The 14109-nt window shown below is 41.5% G+C and overlaps 1 protein-coding gene across 9 annotated transcripts in view; it reads right to left on the bottom strand.

Moving 5' to 3' along the window:
- Positions 1-12377: 12377 nt before the first annotated feature.
- Positions 12378-14109, bottom strand: part of EXOC1 (exocyst complex component 1) — a 40572-nt gene continuing 38840 nt past the window's right edge. For all 9 annotated transcript variants that reach the window (XM_075566281.1, XM_075566263.1, XM_075566233.1 and 6 more), the window contains 2 exons: positions 13041-13235; positions 12378-12930 (listed from right to left, as the gene is read on the bottom strand). In XM_075566281.1, the coding sequence (XP_075422396.1) occupies positions 12778-12930; positions 13041-13235 (348 nt within the window). In that variant the 3' untranslated portion in view covers positions 12378-12777. The remainder of the gene's footprint in view (positions 12931-13040; positions 13236-14109) is intronic.

Genomic DNA, 14109 nt, shown 5'->3' on the forward strand with positions numbered 1-14109 from the left:
CCTACTGTACTTACCCCCGATAGCTATGGATTGTTATTCTGCGGACGAGCCGGGCTGACTGAAATTCCGCCAGGAGGAATAAAGCGGATGACCGCTTGGTGTTCATATACCGATCGAGATGAAAAAGAACATATTTTCTCCTTGGAGAGCACCCCCCGAGGAGGACATTCGAACGGGGTATAAAATAATACCAGAATTACGTCATTGGATATCAGCCATTCCCCGTCGAACCTATGTGTCGGTACAGAATCTGTCACCCTTCACTATGGCTATAGATGCTGGACAAAAATTGGGTCGAATATATCCGGTCAGGTCGGTAGAAGAACCGTTCCACATCAACTCTGCAAGAGCCCAAGACTCCCACGGAGGTCTAGATTTCGACGTTGGATCTTCCGGACTGCCCGACGAATGGAGAGAGAGATTGAGGGGAAAATTGGAGGACCGACGAGAAGTATTCTCCACCGGCGAGATGGATGTGGGGTGCAGTCGCAGCGCCCAGCATACTATCCGCCTGAATGATACAACCCCATTCCGTGAACGCTCCCGTCGTATCGCCCCTAGGGATGTCGATGATGTACCGGCTGTGATCCATGAGATGGAAGAAGCCAGGATTGTCACGGAGTCAAGGAGCCCCTACGCTTCTCCCATTGTGGTGGTGAGAAAGAAGAATGGGACTGTGAGACTGTGCGTGGATTATAGGACCTTGAATAATCGCATGGTACCAGATCAATATAATCTTCCCTGTATAGAAGAGATTTTGAATGCCCTCAATGGAAGTCAATGGTTTAGTGTGTTGGATTTAAGATCCGGATACTATCAAGTACCCATGAGCTTAGAGGATCAAGAAAAGGCCGCTTTCATCTGCCCCTTAGGGTTTTACCAATTCACACGTATGCCATTTGTGGGGCACCAGCCACTTTCCAGAGACTAATGAAGAAAACCCTAGGAGATATGAACCCAAGAGAATGTTTGGTGTATCTGGACGACATTATCGTATTCGGAAAGACAATGGAGGAACACGAGACAAGACTCCTGAATGTACTAGACCGCCTAGCAAAAGAAGGACTCAAACTGTCCTTGGACAAGTGCCGATTCTGTAGAACCTCAGTGACCTATGTGGGACATATCGTGTCAGCAGACGGAATAGCCACTGACCCAGCCAAGATAGAAGCAGTAGTAAACTGGCCGTGACCCGATAATGTTGTGGAACTGCGCTCTTTCCTGGGGTTCTGTGGGTACTATCGTCGGTTCGTGGAAGGGAATGGCAAAACCACTCACAAATCTCCTTAAAATATATCCGGAGGATACTGGACGTAAGGCGACATCTGCCCGTCAATCATTTGGTGACAAGTGGACACCTGAGTGTGAGCTGGCCTTCCTGGGCCTAAAACAGAGTTTGACGGCTGCACCAGTGCTAGCATATGCTGATCCAGAACAACCCTACATTCTGCATGTGGACGCTAGGCTCAACGGACTAGGTGCGGTGTTACACCAGAAACACTCGGCGGGGCTTTGGCCGGTAGCTTACATCAGTCGCAGTCTAACTCCCAGTGAACCAAATTATCCGGTGCATAAGTTAGAATTTCTTGCATTGAAATGGGCTATAGTGGACAAGCTCCACGACTACCTCTACGGAGTTGCCTTCATAGTATGGATGGACAATAATCCCCTTACGTACATTATGACTTCAGCTAAACTGGACGCGGCTGGCCATCGTTGGTTGGCCGCGCTGTTCAACTATAACTTCACCCTGAAATATAAACCTGGCCCTCTGAATGTTGGAGCCGACGCCCTGTCTAGAAGACCGGGGCTGAATGCCACTCCAGATGATGACCAGTGGGAGGAGATTCCCGGACCCGGAATGCGGGCTATGTGCTGTACAGCGGCCATCATTGATGATCAAGTGGCGTTTTCCAAACTAAGAGTGGCGGACTCTCTAGGGTGTGCATCCAAAGCTATCCCGGCTGCGTACTGTGACCCTAGCGGAATGCACATTACCCCTGACAAAATTATATCCTGGAGAGATATGGTTCGATACCAGGTTCGTGACTCGATAGCTGGCACTATACGCTATGCTATCCAGAAAAATCATCCAGACCTGCTGAAGCATGCCCCTAATGATGTGGTGGGCATCCTTATGAGGGAAGCTGACAAGTTCGAGATACGTGATAATCTACTGTATAGAGTAGTGAATTACCACAATCACCCAAGTAGACGACAACTTGATCCTCCCTAAAATCTTACAACATCTGGTACTGAGATCACTACACGATGAACATGGTCATCTAGGCATCGATAAAACCTTCGGGCTTGTGAGAGATAGGTTTTTCTGGCCACAAATTATAGAGGCGGTGGAACGTCATTGTCGACGATGCAGTAGGTGTATCCAACGCAAGAATCTTCCCACAAGAGCAGCCCCAATGGGGCACCTAAAAAGCTCGGGCCCCATGGATTTAGTGTGTATGGACTTCCTGTGCATTGAGCCGGATAACCGGGGAATATGTAATGTACTAGTCATCACAGATCATTACACCAGGTACGCACAAGCCTTCCCGACCAAGGACCAGAAAGCAATCACCGTAGCCAAGGTCCTTTGGGAGAAGTAAATAGGAATTAGGAGATATAGGGGATAACTCCTAGACTGGTGCTACTAGGTAGTCAAACATGGATAAAGTGTCTTGTTTGAAGCTGAGACAATGCATGTCCTAAAAGGATATGCCTCCGGTTCTGCACAATGTAAATATAAGCATCACAGTCCTGCTCACAAATGAAGCCCCTGAACAGCCAATTAGGGAAACAAATATAGTGCAATAAAGGGTGGATGATAAAGATGACAACACTTACCCCGTGGTATGCACAGATGTACTCCCGATGGCTTAGGCAGCTGGAGCGATGTAGCTGCAGAGAGGCTTCCGAAGGAGAAAGTGAAAGTAAAATCATTCACCGATGATCTCAGCGCGGCGTGCTTCCGTCCGTGGTGTGTAGATCGCAATAGTAGAAAAACTGATCACAGCCAAAAGATAGGGCTGGAAGCTCGAATATAATACAAAAATGTTTATTAATGCATAACAGCAAGTAGGTAAAAAAGGGTCCTCTGATGCGTTTCACCGCCGGTGAGGGCTTTATCAAAGAGTGACCCTGTATATGAAACACCTCTTTAAATACCTTGCCTGCTCCCTGTGTTAAGTGTTTTGGCGCCAAATAAGACCTATGGCAAGGTAATACGAGCCAAGTAAAGAACTACTGGTGCCTCGATGGAACAAACCACATGACCATGGAGCATAGCAAAGCAAAAAACATGCAGACAATAATAAAAAAAGTATATAACACTTGGAAAAAGAAAAAATAAACAATAAAAGAAGGAAAAGAAAAAAATAATAGTAATACTATTGAAAGAATAATAATAAATAATAATAACAAATGTCATAAGTAGATATTCACAAATAAATATATAATGACATATTTAATATAGGAATAGAAAAAAAAAGTGACTGAAAAAAAGTAAAATGCAAAAGAAAATAATATATGAATAAAACACCTATATGGCACATATTTCTACCATAATAAAAAGTCACGGCAGTGCATCAAATATATTGATAAATAATAAAGATGCATGCCCCCCTGACTTATTGTATTCTAACTCCTTTTATAAAGCGCTGGTGCTGTATAAATATATACACACGTACGAAGGGTCGGATTACAAAAATGTTACAGGTGGAAGGGCCAGACGTGTAGCACAATATGTATATTTATAACATCTGTATCATTTATTGAAAACCTTTACATTTTATTACCACCAAAAAGTAGTTATACCTTTCCTAAAAAGCATAATACTGCTAAAAAAAGGGGAAGACATTTTTAAACACTGTTAAACATCTAGATCAATTTGCAAGTTTCTGAAGCCCTGTCATTGATAGGCATTTGTCATTATACCAAATGAATAATAAATTATAATCAATTTAACTGTGATTTCTACAGTTTTGCCTATACGACTTGTTACCTATATTTTGTAACTAATTATTTTCCATGGCTTTTACTGCAGCTAAATACACATTAAAACAACTATATTTGCTATTAAGAGGCAAAATATGGTATCCAGACAATCATTGTTCTTTTTAATACATACTACAAATATACATGATCCACATCCCATAGAGTACAATTTAAATAATGACACCATATTTACCATAATTATAGTACGTGTTAGTACTGCCATTACATAAGTAAAATAATGAACACTTATACAGCACTAGAGTGACCCTCCAATCCTTTTTGCCAGGGACAGGCTCTGTCCAGATTTATACTACAGTATATGTAGTACAGTCATTAGACGTTACTGTACTCTTTGTAGAAATTGCACTGCTAGTGACTTGGAGGCTAATCCAGCCCGGCTTTCACAGCTCTGACAGTCAGGGTGAGCGCACCGTCCTCAGAACAGAGAAAGCATACAGTTGTACAATCCATTAAACCTGTAAAGCAATCAACACAGCGGGTGTCTAAAGGGTACATTTGATACACTCTCAATTGGCTTTTCTGGGCGTATTCATCCGAAGACATTATTTTGGCAACATTTATTTTAAACTAGAAAACCAAACCAAGCCAGTGCACAAAATGAAATGCTTTATAACAGGACAGCCGACGTAGGTAATTAAACAGGGCTCATAAAGTAAAAAGTTAAATTACAGCATGTTGTCCCAGCTATGAAAAGACACAGTGCCGTTTTAATTGTAAATTATAATTACTTCGCTGCCGCTAGTATAATGAGTTTGTGGCTGTAAACAGCAGAGCCAATTATTATGATTGAACTACTGGCAGGCATAAGGCTGAGTCCATGCTCCCTGCTTGCTCGCTGAGGCGCGCTGAGGCTCAGGGAAAACGGGTGCTTTCCCTGGCCTTGCGGTTGCTTACCGCACGCGCCGTCAGCGGGCCGTCAGGGGGCGGGCGCGTCACTGGCCGGGGGCGGGCCAGTGATGTCACGGAGCTGGTTCGCCCTCATTGGGCGAACCGCTCACGTGACCGGCCTGTCGCGCTGGCAAGCGGGGGTATTTTAAATTCCCCTAAGACCTGCGCTTCCGCAAGCGCGCGGAAGCGCAGGTGAGCCCCTACTAAAGCCGCTCTAATTGTGACTGTAGGGGCTCAGTGCTGAGCGGGAGCGCGCCTCAGCACACTTCCGCCAGCAAGCGGTTAACATGGCCGAGGCCTAAGACTTGACCGTTTCTGCTTGGTATAAATCAAGCAATGTTGTATTACTTAAAACACCAATTCTTTCATTGAAATGGTGTATGCATCAGTCACAAAATATACAGTGTTGAGATCATTATATCCTATTCACAGTGCAATTTACTTTTATTCCTTCAGAATCTGTACACTAGGATTAAAAAAAAAAATTAACAGAAGAAATCCAGTGTCCAAGAAATGTTTCCATCACACGCATGTAATGTAAATTATTATGATCACAATTTTTCTCTTCTTTTAAGCAATCCTATTCATCTCTCCGTGTGTTTTTCTTAGTAGTGGTTTACAAATGTGCTTCATTGAGGTGCGAAACGTATTACAGCCCAATTTGGTAGATTAGGCCGGGGATGGCAAAATATTCTGGGAGCCGCACAAAAACACTGACATCTTCCATGCATAATGTTGAGAGTGCAACAGAGTTGCCAAATGTACTGCAACTGTACTGTAACTGCATTCATCTGTGGAGCATGACTCGGCTCAAGCAAGTCAGGGCTGTATAATGTCCTGATTTTGGGGAAACTTTGCATTTTTAATTCGAGTTGTGGGCTAGTATAGACTTGAGCTGCACAAAGGGAGGAGTGAAAAGCAGAATACAGGAAGGGGACGGCTTCTCTATACTGTATAAAGTGTTTGCAGAACAGTGATGACAAGAAAAAGTGAGCTAGCCACTTGCCACCACTTTGTCAACTAACGTACAAGGTTTTGCTGTCAACAGCGATAATCACAGCATCCCCACTTTCCTTCTAGAAAGTTGCTAACCCAAAAGAGGTAGAAATGGAACCTAAAACCACGTTACGTTAGAAAATCATTTAATATAATCAATACACTTGAAATGGACGAGGAGTCCTCACTCAACCAGTTTAGGCAAGTATGTGTGTGGGTGCTACCTAGGAGATGTGCATCAAACATATGGGTGCACGTAGGGCCGCACATAAAGAGAAATCCTATATATGGTGCACACCTACTAGGAATAAGTATAATGGATGAAATGGTTGTAATCAATAAAACATAACTTTTCATATATATCGCTGTACATCTTGTGTCATAAAACAAAAATAAACACAAACACTAATTCGGAGTTTGAATACTAAATCTGTACTCCAAATGAGTGAATGCGAGTGTTGATTATTAAAACATAAAAACATACCCCCACGGGCAGATCGTGTGACTCCTAACTGGGAAAATTGTACATTACCCAGTGTATAGCAGCTTGGTTTACTTCTTTGCTGACTCTGAGTAGATACCTAGAGCACAAAGCCAACTGTGTGAGCTCAAAGGATTGGTATCTGTCTAGATATCAGGAACATGAACCAGCTCGAGAAATTATTTAAAAAAAAAAAGTACTGGGGAGTACTGCTGGCTGTCTGACACACACACACACACACACACACACACACACACACACACACACACACACACACACACACACACACACACACACACACACACACACACACACACACACACACACGGTTAGGGGTAGTTTAAATGTCTTATAAGTATATACCCTCTGGAATATGTACTGGATAGACCCTTTGCGGGTATGCCCTCTGTATAGTGACTGTCAGTCAGGCGCAGACAGGCAGGAAAAGGTAAGAGGATACTGTAATCGTGCTGAATCACTGTGGAAGACTGTCATACAGAAACAGTAAATGTGCTGATGAGCTCTAACTGGCTCCTATCTGTAACCTTATTATGTCCTATACTAAAGCTGCATAATTGCAGAGAGCTCTAACTGACTTATGTCCTCGGACTGGTGTACAGAACTTGGGTCTGCTGTTTTAGAAGCTGCTGTGGAGCGACCCAGTCACACGTCCGACCGGGGAGAAAGACAGAGTGAATTACATTATCACAGCCCGACATATGTTTCGCCGTCAACTATGGCTTCTTCTGAGGTTGGCGTCTGGTGTCATCTAGGGAGATTAAGTAGCGGGCTGTTGCCTTAACAACCGGGGACGCCTCCAAGTGAAGTGAATATATTAACTGGGCTATGGCGGCAAGCTACAAATACGTAAAGAAACGTGAAAACCTATTTTGAAATAATTACATACGTTTGCTTAGTTCCTGAATTCCTTTTGTTTAATGCGACTGCCTAATCATTGTCAGTTATCAATCCTATGTAACAGGGAGAACTCAAAAGAAATGGGTTCAAAGCACCCCACTCATTACCAGGGTTATAATTGGATACTCCTTTATGCCAGATATTCAGATCCCTAACAGGGAACTGAGAGCGACGAAAAAACAAAAAAGTTTTATTACATAAATCATTATACACTAAATAGTTAAAATTATAAAATTCCCCACAGAGGAGTAGCGGAGAAGAGAGGAGGGATTAGTTTACTGAATTGCTACGTTAGTATCAGTAGTCAGAGAAATCCCTTTCTTCTCCTGCGGTTACTGTAGCTATGCGGTATCCACTGTCTATTGTCCGTGGAGTAGTAAATATACACGATGCAGATGGGTAATAAAGATAGTAATCTATTGTTGCCTGTTGCCGAGGTATAGTTAATTGCAAACTATGATTACCCTCTCTGAGACAACCTTAGTACCCCAAATTCAAGGTGTTAACCCTGTCTATGACGCCAGATCAGAGTAGAGAGTGTCAACAATGTGTTAACAGTTCATAGTAACATTCTGTCATATCAGCATTTATACCTAATTTATTGCAGCCACTAATAGTATAGATAAACGGGTGTGGGATAAACTACATAGGGAGGACAATAAGACCACTCAAGATCAGAATCCTTGAGCATATTAGACTAATCAGAAAAAGGGATATAACACACCCGGTCTCCAAACACCTCACCCAATGCCCCAAAGGTAGTCATAATGGGCTAAAAGTTCAAGGAATCGAACAAATCTTTCCGAAAGAAAGAGGGGGTGACTTACTCAACCTTTTGGACCGCAGGGAGGCATATTGGATATTTATGCTCCAAACTAGAACACCCTGCGGTCTGAATGTTGAGTGGAACCTGGGCCATTTTCTTAAAAAATAAAATTTGTTAAAATATAAAAATTCTTTCTAAATACAAATGATATATATTTAATACGGTATTGTGTTTGACAGGCATCTCATTACTACTTTGTTGTAGTGGTGACTTGCTTCTGTAAATATATATGCAAGTATGATATGAGTTGTCTCTTTTTTTGCCTTAACATTTGTATTCTCAACACTACTTTCTGTCAACTAGTCCATTATATTGTGTACGTATTGGACCCTGACATATGGCTAGAACCCTTATGATCTATGGTTTATGTGATATCTAGTACGGCGGTTTTCTGATAGGGCAATTGCTATGAGTATCATTTTTGAATAGTATTGACCCTTTTGGGCATTTATGTCAAAATGGCTTATTTAACAGACATAGAATTTGTTTAAAATCAAATAGTACTATTGATTCTTCTTCACCTTTGGAGGTACAGATAAACAAGACATAATACATCAAGTCTTGTCGATTATCTCTCAATTGTTTTTAATATGTGTTGTGTATATGTGCAATGGTGACAGCATTTTGCTGATATGGATTACAGATCCTATTTATGTTATTCACTGTGTTATGTCTGTTTATATGTGGGACTTGTATTTGGGTTGTGCACCTTTATTAGTACTTTTTAACTGATTTTTTTTAGCTTGTCCGTTTCTGTCAGTTTGTATATTTTTTTTTTTATCTCTGTCTCCTCTTCCTTCCCTCCGTGGGTATATGTGAGGCTCTGTGCGATTGGAGCAGCCTCGTCTGCCTCACATACTCATTGGTGGTGCAGCGGTGTACTCCAGCCAATCGGGGAGCGCCATGACGTCACGGAGGGCGGGAGCGAATACAGAGAGTAAGGGAATTTCCCTCTGTTCCTTCACGGCCAACACTGAGCATGCGCGGGCGACATTAGGGGCGGTCCCTACTCACTATCCCCTGGGCTGTTGAAGTGGCGCGCCGGATGACGTCACGCGCATGCCCGATGACGTCACGCGCATGCCCAGTGGATCCGTAATTCAATTTTGCACAGATTTTTGATATTTACTAATTAAGCATTAGATATAAAAGGTGCCCACTCTGTACACATCCCATACTCCTTGATAAAGGACCTGCTGGTCTGAAACGCGTAGGAGGTCCCTGTCTGTGTCCCCCAAGGGGGTGAATTTGTCTCCTACTATGCTGCAATAAAGAAAAAGTTTTTTTACTCCACACCTGACTCCCTGGCTGTGCGCCATTCGTTTTTTCTACTAAGCAAACATATGTAATGGTTACGAAATAGGTTTTCACATTTCTGTAGATATTTGTAGCTGGCCGCCATAGCCAGGAACATCAAGGGGCCTAGCAAGATTAGGCAGGCTAATGCACCGGCCCATGCCACCTTTCTGAACCAATCTGTAATCGTAGGCGTGGCAGCGGTCGCTGCATCACATGCAAACATTTAGATACTATCAATAGTATACATGTGTGTTTTATAATATGTATTTTTTAAAGATGTACTTTTACATTTCCATTATGTTATGATTTACATTTGTGAGGTTACATGTATAACATTACTAGTTGTTTATATGTTGTCCCTTATTATGACTACCGATGGGTGTAGATGCAATCTGTGAGAATTTTCATCTGACTCTTAAGTAGTTATAACTACATTCCCTTGTAGAGTTTAAGATTAATGTATTTCATATGAAATTTGTCTTGATATTGAGCACTACAGGTCAACCATTTGGACTAATTAATTAAATAACGCAATTGGTTCTTCTATTGGTTGCCCGGCAACATATTAGATATAAAAACATTGGCCTAGAGTAATTTGAATATTCCTTTAAAAAAGTCGCCGAAGTGTGACGAAATGCATCAGGATCAACAACTTACGACCACGTCATCACGCAAGAGCGCGATCAGGCCGGGTCGTGATTTCCTCCACGATCAGGGCTTGGAGTTCCGGAGTTCAGCGGGAGGCACCGTGGTCCCCAGCTGATTGCTGTCTACACTTACGAGGACTACCATCGCGGATCCACACTGCTGGCGGTGATATACGTATTCACAACTGCCTGTATTAAACTTACTCTTGTGGAGTGAGCCTATTTCCCTTCCCTTCATTAAATGTATTTTTACGCTATGGGGCGTGCGCTCTCTTCTCTTTCTCCCTCTAGGTTAATCTGTGGATGTGGTTCATCCTTCTGAAAGATGCCCAATACCCCTCTAAAAGAGGCATCTGTGCTACATCATTGAGCATTTGGACATTAAGGGACGTTTTTTTCTTTGTTATATGTTTTGTGTCACTATTTGCAATAGCAGTGTATAGACAAAGGGAATTGTTTCATTTATCAATAATTTCCCCTCTATTTAGTCATTTAGTTATTGATACTTAATACACTATTGTTTGACAATATTTTTTACAAACAACATTTAAAACATTAAGTTTCAATATCTCCGATAAAATATATATATATATTATATATATATGTCCATTTGCATGTAATTTCCCAGAATCTCTTGCTGCAGTGGGAGCACTGTATGCTATGTGATAATGGTGAAAGGCAGGGTTGCAGACTTGTCTAAGACATGTGAATGTGCTCACAAGTGATATTCTTTATTGGCTATATGCCAACGGTGGAGGTTTGTCGTCGCCTTTATCACCCACCATAACTAAAATAAGGTGTATGGTATATATAACAGCCAGTACTCCACAGTACTTTTTTTTTAACATAATTTTTCGGGCTGTTCATGTTCCTGATATCTAGACAGATACCAATCATTTGAGCTCACACAGTTGGCTTTGTGCTCTAGGTATCTACTCAGAGTCAGCAAAGAAGTATACCAAGCTGCTATACAGTACACTGGGTAATGTACAATTTTCCCAGGTAGGAGTCACACGATCTGCCCATGGGGGTATGTTTTTATGTTTTAATAAACAACACTCGCATTCACTCATTTGGAGTACAGATTTAGTATTCAAACTCCGAATTAGTGTTTGTGTTTATTTTTGTTTTATGACACAAGATGTACAGCAATACAGTAATATGAAAAGTTATGTTTTATTGATTACAACCATTTCATCCATTATACTTATTCCTAGTAGGTGTGCACCATATATAGGATTTCTCTTTATGTGCGGCCCTACGTGCACCCATATGTTTGATGCACATCTCCTAGGTAGCACCCACACACATACTTGCCTAAACTGGTTGAGTGAGGACTCCTCGTCCATTTCAAGTGTATTGATTATATTAAATGATTTTCTAACGTAACGTGGTTTTAGGTTCCATCTCTACCTCTTTTGAGTTAGCAACTTTCTAGAAGGAAAGTGGGGATGCTGTGATTATCGCTGTTGACAGCAAAACCTTGTACGTTAGTTGACAAAGTGGTGGCAAGTGGCTAGCTCACTTTTTCTTGTCATCACTGTTCTGCAAACACTTTATACAGTATAGAGAAGCCGTCCCCTTCCTGTATTCTGCTTTTCACTCCTCCCTTTGTGCATCTCAAGTCTATACTAGTCCACAACTCGAATTAAAAATGCAAAGTTTCCCCAAAATCAGGACATTATACAGCTCTGACTTGCTTGAGCAGAGTCATGCTCAACAGATGGCGGCGACGAATATCTCTGATAATATATATATCTCTGATAATATATATATCTCTGATAATATATATATATATATTATATATATGCCCATTTGCATGTCATTTCCCAGAATCTCTTGCTGCAGTGGGAGCACTGTATGCTAGGTGATCATGGTTGAAAGGCAGGGTTGCAGACTTGTCTAAGACATGTGAATGTGCTCACAAGTGATATTCTTTATTGGCTACATGCTAACGGTGGAGGTTAGTCGTCTCCTTTATCACCCACCATAACTAAAATAATGTGTATGGTATATATAACAGCCAGTACTCCACAGTACTTTTTTTTACATAATTTTTCGGGCTGTTCATGTTCCTGATATCTAGACAGATACCAATCATTTGAGCTCACACAGTTGGCTTTGTGCTCTAGGTATCTACTCAGAGTCAGCAAAGAAGTAAACCAAGCTGCTATACACTGGGTAATGTACAATTTTCCCAGGTAGGAGTCACACGATCTGCCCGTGGGGGTATGTTTTTATGTTTTAATAAACAACACTCGCATTCACTCATTTGGAGTACAGATTTAGTATTCAAACTCCGAATTACTGTTTGTTTATTTATTTTTATTTTGACACATGAAGTACAGCGATATTAAACGTTATGTTTTATTGTTGATCACAACCATTTCGTTCATTATACTTATTCCTAGTAGGTGTGCACCATATATAGGATTTTTCTTTGTGCGCAGCCCTACGTGCACCCTATGTTATATAATCAATACACGTTAAAATGTTTTTTGTTTGTGCTACTTGACTTCAGCATTATTTCCAATGATCTTACTTAGTACTGCTATTTTAAGCAACAGCCTGAAAGATAAAATGACCAGAGTTAACATGTGATCCTTTGTGTTAAGGCTCTTTTTCATTACTTTCAATTGCTTGTATATGCAAATACTATGATTCATAAAGTGCTCTTTTTTCCATAAGCACGTGTGCTAAATTGGTCCTTAATGAGATTGTGCAATACTAGAAAAATATTCTAGGGTGTCCTGGATTGTGAATTCCATAGTAATGCCGGCTCCCGTATAACAGTACTCAATCAGTTCTTCAAAGTGCTTGTACTGACGGATAAACTCATCTTGCATGGAGTGCCACACCACCTGCCAAAGAGAAGAACAAAGGAAGTATGGGAAAGTGCTCCATCCAGTTGGATCCTGAACGGTTATTCATACAGATGTAGGTCGTGAAATATGTGCACCAATGTATTTACCTGTAACAAGTTCTCCTCCTCACAGAGATGTTTGTCAACCTTTCTGTACAGGTTATCCAGCCCCTTCTTCACTTCCTTCCCCGGATAGTCCTTTATAACTTTACGCAGTTCTTGCTTGCTGAAAGCTAGCTGGTAGCTCACTTCATCGTACCCAATGCCCTGGGCAACACGAGCTTTGACCCCTTCAAAGAAAGTCTTCAAAAGCAAATTAAAATCATGACACTTAATTGTTGTGCATTTTAGGGGGAAGAAAAAGAAACCCCCTAGCTGAAAATTAACATTGTGTATAAGAGCAATGCTTTGTACGACAGCACAATTCTATTTCAGCTATAGCTTCTTCCACAATTTACCAGTGGAGAAGAGAAAATCATTTAGAATTGCAAAAACCTTTAGGAGATACCTCTACAGTCCACACCCTACTCACCACTGACACACGCTTTCATGTAGATCACCACGGAGACAGTTTCCTTACAGATTTCTCTCTCCCCTTGTATATTATGACCACAACTTCATCTCCTCTATTTCTCAATCCTCTTCTACCTCACATACACTGTAGCTATATAGCAGAGACCTGCAGGTCTTTGATCTAGTAGCAGAATCAACCCTAAACTCTGTTTCTTCTCGCTCCCTAATCTCATCACAAACTACAACTCCATACTCTTCTCCTGGCCAGCAGGTTCACCTCCTACTACAGCACACTTGTCTCTGACTGTCTTAACATGCATGCACACACTATCTCTGTTCACGCACTCTGTGGATTCTCCACTCATCTTTCTCATTGATTTTTTCTCTTTTGCCAACTTCTCTTCTTCCCCTGATGATTTAGCAGTGAATGTATCAAAGGGTTCTGTTCTGGATCCTCTCCCATCCTTTTCACTAGATAACTTTATTAACTCCCTCTGCCCCTTAAATCGGAACTCTGAAATCACTGATATTTCCCTTTGCTTCGTCTTTACTTCTGTTTCCCACCGTATAGCTTTCTCACTTATCACTCTGTACCGTGGTAACTCCCTTACCCTTAATGAATACCAAGCGTCTTCACTTGCCATCGTCAGGTTTTTAGTAGGTT

This window comes from Ascaphus truei, chromosome 1 (assembly GCF_040206685.1).
Source record: "Ascaphus truei isolate aAscTru1 chromosome 1, aAscTru1.hap1, whole genome shotgun sequence".
Classification (NCBI taxonomy): Eukaryota; Metazoa; Chordata; class Amphibia; order Anura; family Ascaphidae; genus Ascaphus; species Ascaphus truei.